Source organism: Pygocentrus nattereri, chromosome 30 (assembly GCF_015220715.1).
Source record: "Pygocentrus nattereri isolate fPygNat1 chromosome 30, fPygNat1.pri, whole genome shotgun sequence".
Lineage (NCBI taxonomy): Eukaryota > Metazoa > Chordata > Actinopteri > Characiformes > Serrasalmidae > Pygocentrus > Pygocentrus nattereri.
In genome coordinates, this window is record NC_051240.1 from 3,532,633 (window position 1) to 3,554,986 (window position 22,354).

Here is a 22,354-nt window from a genome sequence, read left to right on the forward strand (position 1 = left end):
TGACAGTGAGAGGTTTGACAGTGAGTGTGAGAGGTTTGATGGTGAGCGTGAGAGGCTTGATGGTGAGTGTGAGAGGTTTGATGGTGAGTGTGAGAGATTTGATGGTGAGCATGAGAGGGTTTGATGGTGAGTGTGAGAGGTTTGACAGTGAGAGGTTTGACAGTGAGTCTGAGAGGTTTGATGGTGAGTGTGAGAGGTTTGACAGTGAGTGTGAGAGGTTTGATAGTGAGCGTGAGAGGTTTGACAGTGAGAGGTTTGACAGTGAGTGTGAGAGGTTTGATGGTGAGCGTGAGAGGTTTGATGGTGAGCATGAGAGGGTTTGATGGTGAGTGTGAGAGGTTCGATGGTGAGCGTAAAAGAGATTTGATGGTGAGTGTGAGAAGTTTGATGGTGAGTGTGAGAGGGTTTGATGGCGAGTGTGAGAGGTTTGATGGTGAGCGTAAAAGAGATTTGATGGTGAGTGTGAGAAGTTTGATGGTGAGTGTGAGAGGTTTGACGGCGAGTGTGAGAGGGTTTGATGGTGAGTGTGAGAGGTTTGATTGTGAGTGTAAGAGGTTTGATGGCGAGTATGAGAGGTTTGATGGTAAGTATGAGAGGGTTTGATAGTGAGTGTGAGAGGGTTTGATGGTGAGTGTGAGAGGTTTGATGGCGAGTATGAGAGGCTTGATTGTGAGTGTGAGAGGTTCGATGGCGAGTATGAGAGGTTTGATGGTGAGTGTGAAAGGGTTTGATGGTGAGTGTCAGAGGTTTGATGGTGAGTGTGAGAGGTTTGATGGCGAGTATGAGAGGTTTGATGGCGAGTGTGAGAGGTTTGATGGCAAGTATGAGAGGTTTGATGGTGAGTGTGAGAGGGTTTGATGGTGAGTGTGAGAGGATTGATTGTGAGTGTGAGAGGTTTGATGGCGAGTGTGAGAGGGTTTGATGGTAAGTGTGAGAGGCTTGATTGTGAGTGTGAGAGGTTTGATGGCGAGTGTGAGAGGGTTTGATGGTGAGTGTGAGAGGCTTGATGGTGAGCATGAGAGATTTAATGGTGAGTATTAGAGGTTTTGATAGTGAGTGTGAGAGGGTTTGATGGTGAGTGTGAGAGGTTTGATGGTGAGTGTGAGAGGTTTGATGGTGAGCATGAGAGATTTAATGGTGAGTATTAGAGGTTTTGATAGTGAGTGTGAGAGGTTTGATGGTGAGCATGAGAGATTTAATGGTGAGTATTAGAGGTTTTGATAGTGAGTGTGAGAGGTTATTTAGGATTTTGGTCTAAACAGCCTCTCATAATTCTGATAACATGTCTGAGCACAAAGACAACAAGAAACAGGTAACTTTTACATGTACTTTATGGATCAGACAGAGAAGCCACTGTCCTACTTTGGAAGGGCAACATTTTGAAGTATCTAGGTAAATACAAAAATATAAATTTGATGGTGAGTGTGAGAGGTTCGATGGTGAGTTTGAGAAGTTTGATGGTGAGTGTGAGATGTTTGATGGTGAGTGTGAGAGGTTTGGCAGTGAGTGTGAGAGGTTGGATGGTGAGCGTGAGAGGTTTGACAGTGAGAGGTTTGACAGTGAGTGTGAGAGGTTTGATGGTGAGCGTGAGAGGCTTGATGGTGAGTGTGAGAGGTTTGATGGTGAGCGTGAGAGATTTGATGGTGAGCATGAGAGGGTTTGATGGTGAGTGTGAGAGGTTTGACAGTGAGAGGTTTGACAGTGAGTCTGAGAGGTTTGATGGTGAGTGTGAGAGGTTTGACAGTGAGTGTGAGAGGTTTGATAGTGAGCGTGAGAGGTTTGACAGTGAGAGGTTTGACAGTGAGTGTGAGAGGTTTGATGGTGAGCGTGAGAGGTTTGATGGTGAGCATGAGAGGGTTTGATGGTGAGCGTGAGAGGTTCGATGGTGAGCGTAAAAGAGATTTGATGGTGAGTGTGAGAAGTTTGATGGTGAGTGTGAGAGGGTTTGATGGCGAGTGTGAGAGGTTTGATGGTGAGCGTAAAAGAGATTTGATGGTGAGTGTGAGAAGTTCGATGGTGAGTGTGAGAGGTTTGACGGTGAGTGTGAGAGGGTTTGATGGTGAGTGTGAGAGGTTTGATTATGAGTGTAAGAGGTTTGATGGCGAGTATGAGAGGTTTGATGGTAAGTATGAGAGGGTTTGATAGTGAGTGTGAGAGGGTTTGATGGTAAGTGTGAGAGGTTTGATGGCGAGTATGAGAGGTTTGATGGTGAGTGTGAGAGGTTCGATGGCGAGTATGAGAGGTTTGATGGTGAGTGTGAGAGGGTTTGATGGTGAGTGTCAGAGGTTTGATGGTAAGTGTGAGAGGTTTGATGGCGAGTATGAGAGGTTTGATGGTGAGTGTGAGAGGTTTGATGGCGAGTATGAGAGGTTTGATGGTGAGTGTGAGAGGTTTGATGGCAAGTATGAGAGGTTTGATGGTGAGTGTGAGAGGATTTGATGGTGAGTGTGAGAGGATTGATTGTGAGTGTGAGAGGCTTGATTGTGAGTGTGAGAGATTTGATGGCGAGTGTGAGAGGGTTTGATGGTGAGTGTGAGAGGCTTGATTGTGAGTGTGAGAGGTTTGATGGCGAGTGTGAGAGGTTTGATGGTGAATGTGAGAGGTTTGATGGTGAGCATGAGAGATTTAATGGTGAGTATTAGAGGTTTTGATAGTGAGTGTGAGAGGGTTTGATGGTGAGTGTGAGAGGTTTGATGGTGAGTGTGAGAGGTTTGATGGTGAGCATGAGAGATTTAATGGTGAGTATTAGAGGTTTTGATAGTGAGTGTGAGAGGTTTGATGGTGAGCATGAGAGATTTAATGGTGAGTATTAGAGGTTTTGATAGTGAGTGTGAGAGGTTATTTAGGATTTTGGTCTAAACAGCCTCTCATAATTCTGATAACATGTCTGAGCACAAAGACAACAAGAAACAGGTAACTTTTACATGTACTTTATGGATCAGACAGAGAAGCCACTGTCCTACTTTGGAAGGGCAACATTTTGAAGTATCTAGGTAAATACAAAAATATAAATTCAATCAATTACTTTACAAATATTACAAATCAGGAGAAAATAGTGTGCTGGTACAGAATCAGATCTGTCATCATGAAAACTGACATTATAAACCCACCACTATAGTGTAACACCTCCCTCCTTACTGAGAAGATCTTCGGGGATTAAATGGTTTTTGATCATTCAGGTCCAGTTTGTTCCTTCCTGAAAATGAAGCACCTGCTCAGGAAAGTCCTCAGAACACCCGGCACAGAAAGAAAGACGAGCCAGAAGATCCCACAGAATAAGCCACCAACACCGAGCGGCCACTACAATATCACACACTCACTCAGATTTACTGCTTAAAGGGAAACTCCAGACATTTGTCAGACATTCTGCCTAATTAAATGGTCAAGATGTAAACAGAGTCATTCAGAGTGGTTTGGTGTGAAATGCTGTTCTAGAGAAACGAACCCGACGTCCACCTCTCACAGAAAGTTATTACATGAAATGGTTATTAATACACTGCCTGATGTCTGAGACTTTATGATAGTTTAAGAAGATTCTGGCCTTAAACCATATTCATGGTGGAGGGACACATGCAAGATGCTGTGAGGTAAAATAGCCCGCAAAGAAAGCTTATTATTTTAAATTTTCCGCTATTTTCCCATCATCAACATTCCATGTAAACTAACAAGACACGTGTAGGTTCACTGGTGGTTTTAGATAGTAAGTAAAATGTCTATATGTGTGTTGTAGTCATGGCAACCCCTGGTTCCTATCACCACCACTGTAAAGACATCTGAACCATTTCACACCAAACCGGTCAATCACTATGTTCACATCTCTACCACCAAACTATACAGAAATCTTGAAACATCTGTGGAATTCCCCTTTATTATGTTCTGTAGCATATATGAGCACATTTCACTGCATGGGAGCAAATTTGCCTTTGTAGGAAGTTCAGCTGCACTGTAAAAGCTGCAGAGCAAGGACACTTTACAGAACCACACATGCCGCACAGGGAAGGAGGCGGTGCATGTTCACTCCCACTGTCCACTTCATTAGAAACAGAAAGGCCTGACTGAGGTGAAAATGGATTTCTTCACATTTTATACCTATTTTATAGATTTTAAAATGTACACTCCAGTAGATCCACAGAGCAGTGAACGATACGGAGCTGGAAGCCACTAAGATTCACCAACAGTCTTAACAGTCTACAAATACTGAATCATGGGGGCAGAGCTACTCTGGATTCTTAACGGTTTCGGTTTCTATTATGTATTTTATCCTTTTACTTCATTTATTTGTACTATATACTATATTTACATGTTATTGTACTATAACATGACCTCTGTATGCTAACAGTGAGGTCTGGATTAAAGAAACCTTTAACTTTCTGACAGAGGCTCATTATAATAAGTTACTAATTATGGGTATTTATGCAAAATTTAGTCAATACAGATAACTCAGCGGAACCCATAGATAAACATACCAAGATGCCGCATTGGGTCCAGCCCAAAACCTCGACGGCACCACCATTTTGGGACTATCATCATCACTTCTGGACAGTATTTTGCTCCATTACAGAGCGGCACTTTAAGAAAGATACTGTCCAAAATGACACTATTTAAAGAATATTTCTCTCAGATAGTGAGATAGGATTATATAACGGAGGGAACGCAGTGATACACACTCATGTTTGTGTGGTGTTTATGTGTAGATATGGCTGTGTGTTTGGTGATTTAACTCATAGCGTTCCTTAATCTGTGTATTCAAAATAGATTAATGTTAGTAGGTCCTTACACGAACATGAAGTCAGCTTCTTCTTATTCGCCAGCTTCTTGTTTGAAGTCTCCCATTCCACCTTAAATGGTGCAGCTTCAGGCACCAGAAAATAAATGCTGTACCATTTAAGGCGGAAGGGGAAAACTCGAACAAGAAGCTGGTGAATAGGAAGTCGACTTCAGCTTCGTCCTTCTTTCTGTGTTTTGGGGGGTTTATTTTGTTTTTGTGTGTATGAAGATTAAAGCAGTAAACTCTCGTTTTTAATGTCAGGCGCAGACTGAACACTGTTCTGCTGGTCTTATGGCTAATTAGCACGATCAGTTATTAAAATAATCTGCGCAGCCTAGATTTAACTGTGTCTGAGGATTAAAACAAAACAAATTTGGGGAAAATCGGTTGAGTAATAAGGAACTTGTGGCCAATTTCATCCTGAGACTCATCGTCTCTCAATACAATTGAATTTGTTCACAAGCGGATATTGACCGATCCAGCATGGCGGATGTGCAGACATATCACATCAGACAGAGAACAGAAAACAACGCGACATCTAGGAATGTATATCCATGGTGGAACCTCCATATTGGCCAACAGGGGCTGCAAGACTTCAGATTTTTTGAAGTTGACAGTTTTGTGATGAAGCGACTTTGGCTAATAACTGATGACGTCGTGAGGAGAAGCGAATGCTTTTCAACAAGCAAGTTTGAAGATGAAGACAAACTCCACAGGTGAGTAGAGCGTGATGCGCCCTTTCTAGTGACCCTTGGATTGCCCTGGTAGCCTTCAGGGAACCAGAGACACCGACCTTGCAAATGTGTATTCATTTTGGGCGCACCCTAGGAGGCCTTGCTGAGACGTTCGCCTGCACCCGGAGATCCGGAGAGCCAGAGAAATTTAGAAAAATGAGAGTAACTAACTTTAAACTTAACAGGATTACAGGGAGTTATGCTCCCTCTCTAACCATACAGGACTTATTACTGTAGTCTTCAGGAAACAACGTTCAGTATCTGAGGTCTGAAGCATTGTAGATTGACGGAGATGGCAGGAAACCGCATATACGGACCAAGGAACCACCAGACTCCTCACCTGCTGTTGTCTCTGAGGCATCCATGTTGTTAGTGTCATAATCACATGATCCTAGACTAGTCGAAATCAAGATAGCTGCTCTGCAATAAAGCTTTAAAGTTGACATGTCGACTAGTCTGTGCACCCCTATCAGCCAATACTATTAGCCAACTGATACGTCAATTGTATCTATTAGAAACTCTCATTCAAATAATATGTGGTCCACAGCTGCCGTGCGGTCAGACACTGACCAGTGATGAATGGAGCAGAACGGCTGATAAACTGGGCAGCGTCAGATGGACCACAGTCTCTGAATGCACACCTATACAGTGGGAGGTGTTTCTAATAAAGTGGCCAGTTAATAGAAGAACAAGGTAAGTGTTTCTGATAAAATGACCAGTGAGTGTATCCACAAGGTAGGTGATTCTAATAAAGTGGCCAGTTAACAGAAGCACAAGGTAGGTGATTCTAATAAAGTGGCCAGTTAATAGAAGCTCAAGGTGGGTGATTCTAATAAAGTGGCCAGTTAATAGAAGCTCAAGGTGGGTGTTTCTAATAAAGTGGCCAGTTAACAGAAGCACAAGGTGGGTGATTCTAATAAAGTGGCCAGTTAATAGAAGCTCAAGGTGGGTGTTTCTAATAAAGTGGCCAGTTAACAGAAGCACAAGGTGGGTGTTTCTAATAAAGTGGCCAGTTAACAGAAGCTCAAGGTGGGTGTTTCTAATAAAGTGGCTTGTGAGTAGATGCACAAGACAGGTGTTTCTAATATAATGGCCAGTACATAGAAACACAAGGTAGGCATTTTAAGCAGTATTGAATGGCTTGTAATAAAGTGGAGTTGGACTGTATAATGTCAGTAATCTGTAAGAAAGACGACACAGATCGCGTTTTAATCCCATCTGAGACTCAGTGAAACTGTTTTAGTGTTAGAACTCCAACTTAAACATCTTCTTCGAGAGGCAAAGGGATGAGTGTGTGTGCGGGTTGTGAATAATCCGCACACCAGCCGTGTGGTAGAGTACTCTACCTATCTGATGTGGTTCGGTGTACTCTAACTATCCGATAGGTAGAGTACACCGAACACACTGCAGTGTCTGAGCTCCCTTTAAGTCCAGGTAACTAATGCAGCGTGAACATGGCACCGGTCAGCTAAAGGTCCACCAAAGTCCAGTCGCTCGGGTCAGGGGATGATGCCTGCAAAGGTGTTGATGGGGAGAGGGAGCCCTCGGTTCATGAGCTTGCTCAGTCCTGTGTCCACGTCCTCCTCTGACGTGAACTTGGACATCACTGACTTCTGAATGTAGTATCCAGGATCTTTACACGGCTCGATCTCAATGCTGCAAAGGAGGAGGAAAGAGATGAACCTGAACCATCTGAATCAGTCTGTGAGGAGCTTTGATCTCATCATGAAAATATCAGTTCGTGATGAGATCAAAGTTTGAGGACACTTTGCTTTCTTCTCAAATGTTCTGGATGATGTATGACATTATCAGTCATTGTTACTTTTCAGTGAAGTATGAAACTCCCTGAGCAGGTTCAGTTTATCATGAAGCAGCTCTGTGTTAATACTGTGTGTATCGTCGCTGTCCAGCGAAATGTGTGCATTTGTTGTGTTCAAGTCTATTATTATTATAAGAAAACGCATTACACATGATACGTGAAGAAATACATATGTATTACATTATTCAACACCTAATTTCCAGTGCATCTATGGGAAATTCATTATAGTCTCTTTTTTTGCCTTTATAAGTCTAAAAATGTCAGATGGTGCAACCATCCAACCATATATGTTGGTTACATAAACTACTAAAAAAGTAATTTAGTTATGAAATTAAAAATAAAATAGGTTGGACACAATTTTATGTTTGAAAACTTAAAAAAAGTTGCAAAATAAGGCAAAATAAGGTGTTCAGCTCACTTAAAAACTTTTATCTGCAAGTTCTTACTTCTTCTTCTTACTACTTTTATGGAGGAGGTTCCCTGACTAACACTGAGACAAACATTCACGTGTTTGAGATCCTTTAATTAAACCCGATTAGCCTCACGGCCAGTATGATGGTGTGGTCAGTTACTACAAACTAGCAAATGAAGCACGATCATTTGTATTGATAAGGTGTCCACAAGCTTTTGATGATATACTGAGATTTTATGATCACAGATCTGCTGATGTAGGGGATGACCCCTCACCTCTGAACATCCCGGAAGGTTCTGCGCAGGTCTTTGTCCAGGCACACGCTGAAGCCCGTCCTCTCTGGAGTCTTTAACCTCAGGCTGCATGTTCTGATCTTAGAACCCTGCACAAAGCAAACGTTAAAAACATCAGATCTGCTGCTCTGAATGTCTGCTTCCCCTTTTCTTGTTCACACTGCCAGATCTGATTTTTAGCATGTCCAGATTATATCCAGGTGGATTGTTGATAGTCTGGACAGCAAAGAACCACATGAAATCTGATTTTTGCTAATTGGATCCAAATCACATCTGAATGCGGTTCCAGTCGGATTTGTACAGATGCGACTCTAATTTTGATGCTTTCTACTGCAGGTGCTCTCTGTAATGTTTTTGTCATCGAAACAAACATAAAAAAAGTCAGATGTGCAGACTGGAACCTGTCCAAACCAAACGGAAACCACACGTAAATGTCCTGCATTGTGTAACTGTGTAGTGACTTATGTAAAGACATTTAAGTAGTTATGTACTGATGACTGTAGACATCAAAGCAGTTACAGGAAAGAGCTTCTAATTTACGTCTGAAAAAATCCCGACTGTTTCTCTGATGAAGGCTTGGTGGTTTTATGCGTTTTGTAGTTTAGACATTCAAAACAGAAAGACTCAGGTACAGTTTCCTCAACCTAACTCTGACCCTGCTGAATAAATCAAATGGCTACATTTATATTTATCTATATCACGACCCCCATCAATTTGTTCCCATCACCTTGTTTACATCTCAACCACTGAATTACTCCGAAATTTTAAAAAGTGGTATAATTCAACTCTTCAATACTAATCAGAGCAGAAGTTTTATTTCAGAGCATTCTGACAAAGTTGTGAGTGGAGATGGAGCCACAGGACACCTTACTGCCGTGTAACAATTCCACATTAGACTCAGTTCAGTTTTCAGTGAACCTCAGTAGTTCCAGTTGCCGTATTTTATGATTGTTGTTGGAAAAAAATCTTGTGTCTTATGTCTGTTTTACCGTCTTGGCTGTAAATGTGTCTCAGTTTATGCTAACGTACTGGTACGGAACGTTTTATATCCCCGGAAACAGAGACTGACTTTGCTCTGCTTTAAGCTTTAGTTCAGCTTTTCTCACATCTCCAACAGGAAACTTTTCCAAAAGTAGAAGTCAGCTTCTCGTTTGCCATCTTCTTGTTCAAATTTTCCCATTCAAGAAATGAATTCTGGTACAGAATGTAACTCCTGCACCATGTAAGGTAGAACAGGAAAAAACAAGAAGCTGATGAATGAGAATCTGACTTCAGCCTTGCAACGTTTTAGGGTTTGGCAGCTTCTCTTGCAGATTAAACATGTCAGGAAACTAAGCGGAGTGATTATGAACGCAAATAAGTCCATTTGTCTCCAAATTATCAATGTCCGTCTTAAATCTTTCTCTTTATCTTGTCATTAGCTACTATCTAGGGCAGATTGTTGTTTGTGTTGCAGCAGTCTGCACTGTTCTTCAGCGTTAAAGGGTGAATTAACTCAGGCGTTTATTGTTAAAACTGTGTTAGAAAGATCAGCAGAGCTTTATTTTACTGCAAAGGAGGATTATGTTGACTTTATCTTTAAAAACCGAATTCTGCTCTGGAGCCACAACAGGGCAGTAAAAGAGGAGCCACATGTTGCCCACCCCTGGATTTGAAATCAAGCTTGCCCCTTTTGGAGCTTATATAGAGCCATTTTCAAAAGGACCATGCACATTCTCCATCAATCTGAAGAGCCATTTCTCCATGCAAAGAACTATTGAAGCATGCAAAACATTCTTAGAGTGTTTGTGGTTCTATATAGAATCACTTCTTTCCTCAGGAACCCCCAATGTAGTGTCAATCAGTCTCACCGAGCTGCACTTGGTCTTCGTGTTGCTCAGTTCCACCGTCAGACAGTTCAGATCTGAAAGAGTTGAATAAAAGAAAAACAGTACATCATACTGATAAAGTCAGTTTCTCTAATCTTCTTTCTAACCTCCCTCCTGTGTGTGTGTGTGTGTGTGTGTGTGTGTGTGTGTGTGTGTGTGTGTGTGTGTGTGTGTGTGTGTGATTGCTGTGTGTGCAGTAGGTGCTGCACAGACTAGTCCACTAAGTCTCCTTTAAAGGCTCTTCACATAAGATGATTCTCATATTTTCATATCAAAACGCTCCGTTATCTTCATCACTACTTTCCAAAACTGCTGCAGCAACTTCAGCAGCTGTGAACTCTCTGCAGGCCATTTCACATGTGTCTCCAATGAGGACTGAATGAAGTATGAAGGGTTTCCAGAGTGATGGTCAGTCCTGAGTGATTTCTTGAATGTCCATTTGTCAGTTTCACACAGAATGCATATGGACACACGAATCCACCAATTCCACATGGTGAAAGGCCGATGATGGTCATGAATGATCTCGTGATAAGACGGAATGAAAGGGCGACTCCACAGATTCAGGAAATGTTTGTACTGTGTTTCTGGGCTGGATTATCACAAAGATTTTAAGGCACAGGCTCCAGTGGAAGAACTTTGACTTTGACTAGTCGCTGATCACGTGATTATGAAACTAACAACGCCTCAGAGACGACAACAGGTGAGGAGCCTGGTGATTTCAGGGTCCGTATCTCTGGTTTCCTGAAGGCTATCAAGGAATGTTGCTTTTTCTTCTGTTTAATTCATGACATCATCAGTGATTAGTCAACGTTAACCATCATTTATATCACCATAAAACGGTCAACTTTCAAAAACCTGAAGTCGTGTAGCCTCTGTTGTGTCACAGGTTGGAGACCTACCTTCCGTTCTGTTGGTGGGTATCGCTGAAATCTGAACTCCGGTGGTCCGCAGAGAAAGACCTTTTTCTGCTTCTCTGTTGCTTAGCGACACCTGAGATGGAAAAAAAAGAGATCATGAGCGTTGTAATGGATGGACAGTGAGAGAAAACACACTCGAGAGCAGCCACTCAGAAGCCATCTACTTCAGAAAAGCGAAAACCCCAGCCTGAAATGACCAGTTAGGAAGAGCATAAGCCCTGGGTCAACAATGAGTAAGAGACTCTAATGACCCATCAGTTGGTCCACACTTCACTTCCTCAGTCCATAATGACATAACGTAGACCTTAATTTCATAGCAGAGGCAGAACAGCTCCAGAATGGAGGTCAACCCCATTGATGCTGACATAAAATGTGATGGTTGATGAAGCTGTTGGAGATCACGCTGATTTCAGAAGCAATAAACTATTATTAATAGTACTGACTTTTTTTGTATGTGTGGACAGAAATCGAACTAACCTCTCCTTTAAGCAAATAGCAAAGCATACAAATTCACTATGAAATAAAAAGAAATGAAATACTAACAGCTGCTTACATCGGAACTCAGAGCATGTTTTTTGTACACTGAAAGGCTGAAACACCCTTTTCTATGAAGACTGCTTATGAAGCATTTTGAGCTCAACACAGGGAACGAACAAAAAAACATTCTAGCTATCCAGAACCTCTCTGTGACTCCAACTAAGAACCGAATGCTAAGCGTAAAAAGTAAATTAGGATTTAAAGCTCCCTCAAATCGAAATCACAGAGGTCAGAGAGAACTTCTTTCACAGTCCTGTTATGCCACTGGGACTTCAGCAAGGTACTGAGAGTTCCAGGTTTGGATTTGTAACTGTATTATGTTGTACTGCACCACTGGGTGGAGCAATGCTTTAACTGCACCCCAGTAAGGTGGCTCTGCCAGGGACATGTTTCTGATAAAGTGGCCGGGGAGTGTAGTCTGATTTGAGTGGAGTGGAGTTCAGCTGACCTTCGTGTAGTTGAGGGAGATGAGAGCGCCACACAGCTCCACTGGAGCCTTCTTCTGTCTCATGGACATTTCTGTAGGAGGAAGAGAGGCAGTCAGGACACAACTCTGACTGACTTTATTACAGAGCCTGGTTTATCAATCTGACAGAGAGATCACAGAATTATTGGTCATTAATTAGTGAAGAAATCACTAGAAGAACTGTAGCACTGCAACAACATAAACGGAAACAGACAATAAAGAACATCGACTGTGTTCACTTATTTTGCATTATTTAATAACTACTAAGAATTGCTCAGTATCTACTATGAATGATTCAGTATCTACTAAGAATTGTTCAGTATCTACTATGAATGATTCAGTATCTACTAAGAATTGTTCAGTATCTACTATGATTTATTCCTTATCAACTAGGAATTATTCAGTGTATACTATTATACACGCAATGGTATATATTATATACTATTATGAATTATTCAATATCTGCTATAAATTATTCAGTAGCTGGTATGAACCTGTGTGTGAGTTCTGTAGTCCAGTGTGTGGGGAACTGAAGTATAGAGTCATGTACAGGCCTTTAGAGCTTAAGAGTTTTATAACCTCACCAGCTACGAATGGTAAACAGGCAAGCGCACAAAACTGTGACAGTCCACAAACAAATACACACAGAATCACTGATACCTTTAACCGTCCTGTGATGCATTTTAAACTCTGGGAAATCGATATCGAGGCGAGAAAGGAAGACTTCTTCCACCGGCTCTTTGGTCAGGTTGGAAAACACGATCTTAACACACACACACACACACACACACACAGGACAACAACAATGAAATGTTAATGAAGCATATTGAAAATATTTTTCAAAACTGCAGCAGAGACGATCGAAACTTTATCTAATGTGTTATTGCAGAAAATATCTTAGAGTTAAACAATAAAATGATGAATACAGTATTTTACTGTGAAATGAGTGAACATGAGCATTAAATACTGTGATATTCTGGCTACAGTGAGCAGGGCTGCTCTAGTTTGGCTAGTGTTGAATTCTAGAGCTGTGCTCTGCAGGGCAGTGTGTGTTTGTGATGAAGAACAGAGTCTGAGCTCTCTCACTTTTACATAGTAGATGGCGAAGTAGACCGGCTGCTGCCCCATCCTCACATAGTAGGAAATTACATCAGCCAGAAAAGGGTTGGGCTCATGCGGCCTGCTTAGGTCACACTGATTTGGGGGAAATACACAACACACACACACACACACACACACACACACACACACACACACACACATACACACATACATATACACACACATTTAAAGATATGAAGTGATGGCGAAGGTTTTCTATGAACTTGGCAAAAATAGCTATACTAATGTATTTTGGTTCATGTTTATAGATATCAGTATATATAGAGTTATACAGTGTCAGAAACCACACAATCATGTCATTTATCAGCTCCACACATTTTGAGGCAAACATGCAGTTAACATCACACTAACTGATGGGGTATAAGCACTAGCAGTGTGTGTGTGTGTGTGTGTGTGTGTGTGTGTGTGTGTGTGTGTGTGTGTGTGTGTGTGTGTGTGTGTGTGTGTGTGTGTGTGTGGTGGTTTGTATCCACCTGGTGGGCTGAATCTGGAGCAGCGGTGATGAGACAGACGAGCTCTATCAGAACACAGTCAGAGTTACAGCTTGCCAACCAGAATAACGGCCTGGCATTCTTAATGGCTGTGTTCCATTTACCAGACTGACGTGATACAAATCCGATTGTTCTGCTCTAATGTGACTCAGATCTGATGTTTTCAGAGCTGTGTGGATGCACAAATCTGATCTTTTAAAATCTGACCTGTGCCACTTTCATATGTGGTCTTAGATCAGATTCGCACCCGATTCATGGCCATGTGACCTTAATGAGACGCTCAGATCTGAATGATTGTTTTTCCACTGTGCATGCGCCATCATGCAGTGTTAACATAGCAGCAGGGTCTGATAATGCAGCAGTGCTGATCAGAGTTAATTATCTTCACAGCGAAGGCTAGTTCTGCTCGTTAGTTTGTTTGCTTATTAATTCATGTGATGGTTCTAATTAGGATGTGCAGATACACTCGTTTTCAGGACGCTGACTGGTTCACATTAAAGACAGATTTGAGTCAGAGCCGGTTTATGAGGAGTCTGGCTTCTTCCTATTTCCCCCATTACATCAAAAACATGACATCAAAACAGCAGAGGTCGCTCGCGATCAAATTGGGAAGGGGGGGGGGTGAATCTAAATGGCTAAAAAGCAAAAGTTAAAATAGTTTCTAATCTCTCACCCAGAGGTTTTCTTTCATTTTAGAAAGTAGAAGGATGTATTTCACTAAAAAAGCTGTAAAAACACCTGTATGTTTCCTTTTTCTACACCAAATGGGTTTTGGGCAGCAGGACACCAGCGTTACTGCTACTGAGCACTGATTGGCTGGCATTACAGCTACTGAGTGCGGATTGGCTGGCATTACTGCTACTGAGTGCTGATTGGCTGGCATTACAGCTACTGAGTGCTGATTGGTTGGCGAGTGGAGTAGCTCACTGGCTGTTTGTGCTCACTGATCTCATGAACGTAAATGAGGAGCTGTTTTAAACTACTATAACTCGAGTTCACAGCATTAAAGAATAACTGCTGTGTTACAAAGTTTTATGCTGTTCTGTGTTCAGGAAATTTTTATATTCTTTTATACTAAAAATGTTTAATCATTTATAAACTATGATTATTTTCAAGTGCTCCCTATTAACCCATTCATTGTGGACTGGCTTGGACTAGTGTTTGAGAAACCCAGAAGACATTACAGAGCGGTAACTCTCCTCTCTACAACTTCTCAGTTTGAGTCACTTATCTAAATGAGTGTGAACCATAATGTCAGAGAGATCAGATCTGAGCGAAATATCAGATTTGAGCAACGAAGCTTGCAATGCAAATATGACGTAACCCAAAAGCTCATATTTGATTTGAAATGGCTCTTCTGAGTCCGGAGGAAATATGAAATTAATACCGTTGCGGCGAGTTTTGGGATCATGAGGCCCAGGCTGCTGATGTTACACTCGTACCATGGATCCACCATCCCCAGATACGACCCCAGCACACACGGGTTAGAGTTCAGCACGTCCTACAGACAGAACAGAGTGGGGAAATCATTACAGTGGTCGAAGCAAACACAGGGTTTTCTAATTCAGCCCTTACTCTTAAAAACGAATAACAGGGAACAATAGGCCTTGTTCTCCAACTGTTCTTAAGAAATTTCTTTTTAAAATCGATTTAAGCCGTTTATACGAAGATTCTGTCATTCACCAGGGTTTTCTTATTTAGGGTTTGTTCTCTGCACACACCCGAGAGCACAGAAGTGAGAACAGCTCTGCGCTTTAAGAATCTGTTGTAGACTTTTTCTTGGAACTTTTCTCAAGAACACTTTTAAGCAAAAACCTAGGAAGATGTTGGAGAATGTGAGCCCACTGTCTTTACTGAAGAACCCAAGAGGAACCACCCAAGGGTGTGGGGAATTCATGGCAGGGAAACCCCACCAGTGAAGCTTCCTTTAGATAAATATATAAAGATATTGTGACCTCAGTCACGTCGCTGTTCTGTGCAGTTAAAAAAAAGAAAAAAAACGTTAGCAGGTCTGTTTCAGGTCATGTTCAGGGACTCTTATTTTGAAGGCAGGGCTGGGTTAGGCTGTGTTGCGCTGTAATTGTCAGAGCTGAGTGAGCTGAGAGGGTGAGTCGGTTCTAGCAGCTAGTCTGTGTCCCCTTTTGTTTCGCTTACACTATTTTCCCACCAAATATCTGGTTAAATGACTGAGTTTTGTGGACTTTTATAGGCTACAATATACCTATAGCTATACCATAGTGTATAATATAAGTAGGTTATTATTTACTTATTAATCTTAAGCCTTTTTCTTTAGTGCATATTCAGTGTAAAGGTATTCTGTAACTACGCTCATTATGGTCACGAATGTGAGGAACTGAAGTATAACACAGACCCCTAGAGTTTAAGGGGTTCATTATGCAATTTAGCACTAAATGTTCAAAATATAAGAGGTAAAATGGTGAAACAATAAATTATGCAGCAATAGATGAGCTACAATCTGCAACCGTATGCTCATATAGTGAAGCTACAATACTGGTGTTTCTAATAAAATGAACAATTAGTGAAATCACAAGGCAGGGGTTTCTGATAAAGTGGCCAGTGAGTGGAAGTACGAGGAAGGGGTTTCTGATAAAGTGGCCAGTTATCACTCATTACTCATTTTGATGAACTGGCTTTGAGAAGTGTGTGCACCATGGAAACCGGCAGTGTGTGTGTGTGTGTGTAGGTTGGCAGTTTTTACCGTGGCTGGGTTGGAGGGCTGCGTGGTTACAGGGATGTAGAACATCTTGATGTTGACCTTCTTGGTTAGAAATAGCCTCCGCGCTTCTCTTTTTCTGTTAAGCAGAGGAAAGATAGTCAGGCTTCTGAGAGCAGGAACAGGATAGTGAGAATCTGCTGAGGAACATGAAGAATTCGTTCCTTTTTTCTGCAGTAGTCCAAGCCGGACTGTCATGGCCCTTTAGGTTCAGGCTGGAGCGTCACAGAGAGCCAGTGTGGAGTAACAGAATTCCAACAGAATGCATTTTCCTGCTCAGACACAACAGCACAGATCACCAAAGAGAACATTCTGTTCTGAGGAAGCATGCGCGCTCAAAAGAAGCAAAAGAGGGAAAAGCTGAGAGCAGAGCTGGTATGGGGTTTCTTCTGCTTTTTCCTGCAGAGGAACTTTTTTGGTATTAGTCATGGAGCCCTTCCATAGACACTATAAACAACCACAGGCGAGGGCTGCAGCTGCGTCTCTAAGCAAAACACCAAAGCAGGAGTTTATCATAAGAAAGAGAACATACCGAGCCTGATTTAACTGGTTTTAATGCATTAAAGGTGAAATGTGGAACAAAAATCATTGTACCCAAACTTTTTGATGGCTCACTGTAAATAAGGCACGCTCGTGTCCGTGTGTCAAAATAAGTATTGTGATATGATATTATCCATATCGCTCACCGCTACATCACATTATTTCTTTTATCTGAGGTTCGATGATTGAAACAGCCAAAACCATCCATATAAAATAAAACCACTTTGAAAACTATGAATACAGAGATTTTTATTCAGTGTTTTATGAAGTAAATCCAACTAAACAGCACTAATTATATTCTCTTTGTAATTGATCACGTATTGAAGTACTAAAGACTTGCAAGACAAGCATATCGTGACGTAAATATAGTCACCTCAGTCCATATTATAATTAGAGGCGGTAATTTCAGGTTAGGTTTGTGTCAGGAATTTCCCAAATGTATATATTCGGCACCAGCACCTCTCTGTTATGTACCCAGATTGAAAGCAACGCAGTTGGGGGAAATCTGTGGGTACTGAAACCAGAAAGCCACAGCAGTGTTTGTGCAAACTCCTCTGACGACTTCCTTGACCTTTAAAGGCCTCTGAGCGCAGGCACGCTGCACGCCAGCAGTCCTGTTCTTTAGTGTGACTGTCATTCTGTGAAGATTACATTTATCAATTCGTGATATGATTTCATATGAGCACAGGATGCACCTAATAAAGACACTTACTGGTAGACTGAGCTCATCAGTACTAGTCCAGCACCCTGTATCTCTGTTTTTGACATAAACTGAAAACGCCTGTTGTCCTTATGGGCAAAGTTCATGAAGGACCAAAAGAAATGACCCAGAATTGCTGGGTTTCATTGACTTACATTAAAAGTAAAGTTTGTTTGTCTTTCTCCTGTAAAGTTACCATTTTGGAGATGATTATATATTAGACTAATATGTATCATCATTACTATAAAACATTAGACTAAAAAGTGCCATTATCTACACATAAGATACACATAAAAAGCTCGAAACCGATTCAGTGAGATGCCAGTTTATCCTATTAAACTCCAGGCTTATTACTCATTTCATTTGTACTCATTAAGTACTTACTAAAGCCCATGTGTCAAACACAAGGCCCACGGGGCAAGTCAGTCATCCTACTGAGCCTGCAAAGTTATTTTCATTGTCTATTAGTATTAGCCCATTTCACCATGAGCTTCACTACAGCTGCCAGTATACTGCATGTGTGCTCCCGACCCCCTTCCCAACAGCTATCTATGGGACAGCACCCCAATAAAACAATGTCAGGTGTCCATTTCAAGCGAATGGGCAGTTTAAAAAAAAACCTACTGACCATTGAGGACACTTAGAGCTTTAGCAGTTATCTGCAGATAATTTAGTCTACTGTTTTATATAAAATCATGTTTTATTTAAATTTATTTTTGAATCATGCAAGTGTTCAATGGCTATTTTTGCCCTGATGGTTTTAGTGTAGTTTGAATAAACAGTGGCCAGTTGGGGTCATGGCAAAATGTTGAGTAAAAATAAAATAAAAATGTATTGAGATTTTTAATACAGCCTTTTTAATGATTGAGTTTGACAGCCCTGTACTAACGCGAATGTCCTGCAGTTGAGTGAGTAACTTAGTGAGTGAGTGACTCTGGTGAACTGTGGTCTCAGCTGAACCTTAATGAAACAGAAGTCAGAAGAGGAAGGTTTTCATATTGGTTTCGTGCAGAAACCAACAACCCAATGTGAGACCACTACACTACCCATCAAAAGCTGGGGGACACCCTGGCCTTCCAGGGACTGGATTCACAAAAGAAGTTCTTTCTTAAGAAAGCTTTCGTAAACATGGCCCCTGGGCAGCCAATCAAAAGAGAGATCATTTGCATTTATCAGTCTTACAGGCACGGAAACTAAAAAGCCTGTTTACTTCCAAGAGATAAAAAGTGGTTGATAAATGATCACACAGAAATGAATTGTGGCTGTTTTTGAAAACTACATAAACATCATGAGTGAACTTGGGAAAAAAAAACGAAACTATATAAGACAAGTAAAAGAAAAGCTCAATTTGGGCAGTTGTGGGCTGGAGGTTAGGGAACTGGCCCTGTGACCGGAAGGTCGCCGGTTCGATCCCCAGATCCCACAGTCCATGACTGAGGTGTCCTTGAGCAAGACACCTAACCCCCAACTGCTCCCCGGCGCCGTGGATAGGGCTGCCCACCACTCCAGGCAAGTGTGCTCACTGCCCCCTAGTGTGTGTGTATTCACTAGTGTGTATGTGGTGTTTCACTTCACGGATGGGTTCAATACGGAGATGGAATTTCCTCGTTTGTGGGATTAAAGAAGTATCACTTAAAATATGAGCCCTTTAATTGATAAGAGCAGGCTAAAGGCCAGAAATGGCCTCTTCAGTCGACCTCAAAGTTTAATTAAGAAACATCAGGGGCTGCATTCATGAACGTTTTCTTAAAAACAACCCACTAAGAAGCTCATAAGAAATCTCAAATGTTATTCTCAAAGAAAATTAAAGAAGTTCTCAAATATTCTCTTAATATAATCTCAACGATTTTCTTCAGATTTTTTCTGCCTACTGTGTCAACTCTTACAGCCTGCGATCACTATGAGTCTGTTGTAAGTCTGTCTGTTAAGAAAACATTTAAAAACATAATATTTTCTTCTTAGAATTATTCTTAAGAAAAGAAAAGCAGAAAACTTTTAAGAAGTTATTTGAAGAATAACAATGAAGTTTGGGGGAGAATAACGACTGAAACTCCTCCTTCATCCAATCTAACACCCTAAAAATTCACATCCTCATCTTCTGTTCCCGTGACGAAAGGTTAATCGTCTCTACTGCCACCCCATTCCCACCGTTCCTCAGTCCTACATCAGTCCAGCTACAGCTATGAGGGGGTCTGGCCTTCTAACTACAGGCAGAAGCTCCCCAGAACTCCAGCCCAAGTTCTCAAAGTTCTCCCTTCCCTCATCCTACCACCAAATGATTAAGGCATGGTCTGAAAAACCAGACATTAAAGAAGGTTTTCTTTTCTAAAACACTTTTGTGAACTGGACCCCTAAAGGTGAGTCTATAAGCTGGAGACACAGGGTCTTTCACTCACCTCAGCCAGTAGTAGGCTCTAGCAAGTCGTCCTACGACGCGGTCATCCCCCATCACCACAATGTTTGCAGTGAAGTGGCGCTGCTGCTGGAGGAGCGTGTTACTCTGACCGGCTTTCCTCTGCAGCGTCCTCCTGCTGCCCGCTGTGTCCTCCAGAGCGTCCTGCATCAGAGCCATGCTGTCCGTCACCGAGGGCTTCACCTTCATCCCTCCACGCCTGGACAGACGGACTTGCCCTGCATCCGCTCTCACGCTCCTCCCTCCACCCCACTCTGTGTCCGAGCTCTCAGCCGGCTGCATGTCCCGCTCAATCCCGCTGTCCGTGGACATGATGGAGTGACGTGGCATCTCTGAGTCCAGATCCGTCGCCAGGTCGGGGAGGTCAAAATCGTCCGGGGAGAGAGAGAAACTGTCCGAGAAGGAGCTGGAGCGGATGAACTTGGTGAGCTCTCTCCCTGAGGACGGAAGATATGGTGAGTTTGGAAGTGAGAAAGATCTGACACGAAAAAGCCCAACACTTAACACCCGTGAACATCATATTGCGCTTAGTAATTCCATTTTATGATGATATTATAATGATGGTGGTTGGTTAATGTAGTGGGTAACACCTTTGCCTTCTACGCTGTAGGCTAGGGTTGAATCCCCCACCTGGGTAAGCACCCTACACTATACCAATAAGAGTCCATGGGCAAGACTCCTAACACCACCTAACACTACGCCTACCTGTGTAAAACAATCAAATTGTAAGTTGCTCTGGATAAGAGCGTCAGCCAAAATGCCATAAATATAAATGTAAATATTATCTTTAAAAGATATTTGACAGCATATCGCTGCTGTCGGAACAAAACCTCGTATCTCTATTTTTGTCATTTCTCAGTTTTTGATGTAATTTGAAAATGCCTGCTACCCTTTACATTGTATGTAAATTTCTTGATGATTGGACTAAAAGAAAGAGCCCAAAATGACTTGGAAAAACGTCCATTGACTTAGTATGGTTTTAAGTTAAGTTACCATTATGGAGGTACAATGTTTTCTTCCAACAGCGATATGTTGACACAAAATTGTATTACAGGAGCACTTAAACACACCTGGACACGCCTTCAACAGTGTCGCTTTAATAGCGGTAAATACCACATTACGTTACATCCATGAGTTACCGACAAACTTCTTGTTGATGAGTGCATCAGCGCCCCCTACTGTGAGCTCCACCTTTACATGCCATTGCATTGGTGTGGAAATTTCACTCTCAGTTCGATCCCACACTAATGAGTCTACGTTTAGCCCATAAACCTCTGATGCTTAAACATAGATGCTCTTGTTAATAGATCATGTCTGGTCTGACAGGGTTACCCTTCACATTGATGCAGCTTTACACAGTCTTGCTGTTCTCTTAAGCAGCTTAATTAGGAGGCATAAAAGATGTAATTGCATACAGAATACAGCCAATCCAGACATCGTTCTGATGAGATGTGCTACTTTAAGGTCACTCATCGCTGACACAGTTTGCATACTCTCCATAAAAATGCACTAACCAACAGAATGGGACGCTTTAAAGCAGCACATCTCCATGTCCAATGCCAAGCTTGGGCTAGAAGGGTATAAAGCCCCCCAACATTGGGCTGTGGAGCAGTGGAACTGTGTTCTCTGGAGTGATGGAGCTCCATCTAGTACCTTTTGGGATGAGCTGGAGTGATCCAGAACTGACCATCCAACATCAGTACCTGACCTCACTAATGCTCAATCAAACCCTCACAGCAATGTTCTAACATGTAGAAGCCTTTCCAAAAGAGCAGAGGCTGTTACTGCGGCACAAACTCACTGTTGACACCCTTCATTACAGAAGAAACGCTGGAGGAGGAGGTGGACACAAATAAATGGACATCATACAGTGTGAGGCTCAAACATCAATCACACAGTTTACACAGATCTCCACACACACAAACAAACACAAACGTTTCCGAAAGAGATCCCACTCACAGAGCTCTTCCTCCTCCCACCACATGTGGAAGCTCATGTCCGGACAGGGAAGCGGAACGTCGGCCAGCGAGCCGCGGGACAATGGATCTGAAAAACAGGAGCGACACACTGACACCAAACCCAAACACCACTTCTATAACACTTCCTTCCCCGAGAGAAAAAAGATCATAAATAGTACACTCTCTCTCTGGAGGAGTGCATGCGTGTGTTACTTGTATGTGAGGGAGTGAGAGAGTGAGTGAGAGAGTGAGGAAGTGAGGGAGTGGGAGTGTGAGCGAGTGAGAGTTCTTTAAAATACTACAGAAGAGAAAAAATGAAACAGCTTGAACTAGAATGAAATAAAGTAGAACATTTTAGAACAGAATAGAACTGAAAAGAACAAAATGCAATATTATTAAATAAAATAAAAAAAGAATTAATGTGCATAAAATATTACAGAAAAAAACTGACCATTTGCAAAATTATGATTGACAAGCCTTTCAGCCAATCAAAGTCGACTCTGAACGTTCCTTTATTTGACTAATTAAATTTGAGCTCCTCAAAACAACTCGCGGTTCTGTATTCAGCTGATTAGGGCGACA

General features: G+C 41.9%; 1 protein-coding gene across 2 annotated transcripts in view; it reads right to left on the minus strand.

The window, feature by feature from the left end:
- Positions 1 to 6,669: 6,669 nt before the first annotated feature.
- Positions 6,670 to 22,354, minus strand: part of LOC108442174 (phosphoinositide 3-kinase regulatory subunit 6) — a 45,840-nt gene continuing 30,155 nt past the window's right edge. For both annotated transcript variants that reach the window (XM_037536376.1, XM_017722084.2), the window contains 11 exons: positions 21,774 to 21,860; positions 19,798 to 20,251; positions 16,147 to 16,240; positions 14,815 to 14,928; positions 12,901 to 13,008; positions 12,475 to 12,577; positions 11,797 to 11,867; positions 10,794 to 10,884; positions 9,877 to 9,929; positions 8,009 to 8,115; positions 6,670 to 7,158 (listed from right to left, as the gene is read on the minus strand). In XM_037536376.1, the coding sequence (XP_037392273.1) occupies positions 7,002 to 7,158; positions 8,009 to 8,115; positions 9,877 to 9,929; positions 10,794 to 10,884; positions 11,797 to 11,867; positions 12,475 to 12,577; positions 12,901 to 13,008; positions 14,815 to 14,928; positions 16,147 to 16,240; positions 19,798 to 20,251; positions 21,774 to 21,860 (1,439 nt within the window). In that variant the 3' untranslated portion in view covers positions 6,670 to 7,001. The remainder of the gene's footprint in view (positions 7,159 to 8,008; positions 8,116 to 9,876; positions 9,930 to 10,793; positions 10,885 to 11,796; positions 11,868 to 12,474; positions 12,578 to 12,900; positions 13,009 to 14,814; positions 14,929 to 16,146; positions 16,241 to 19,797; positions 20,252 to 21,773; positions 21,861 to 22,354) is intronic.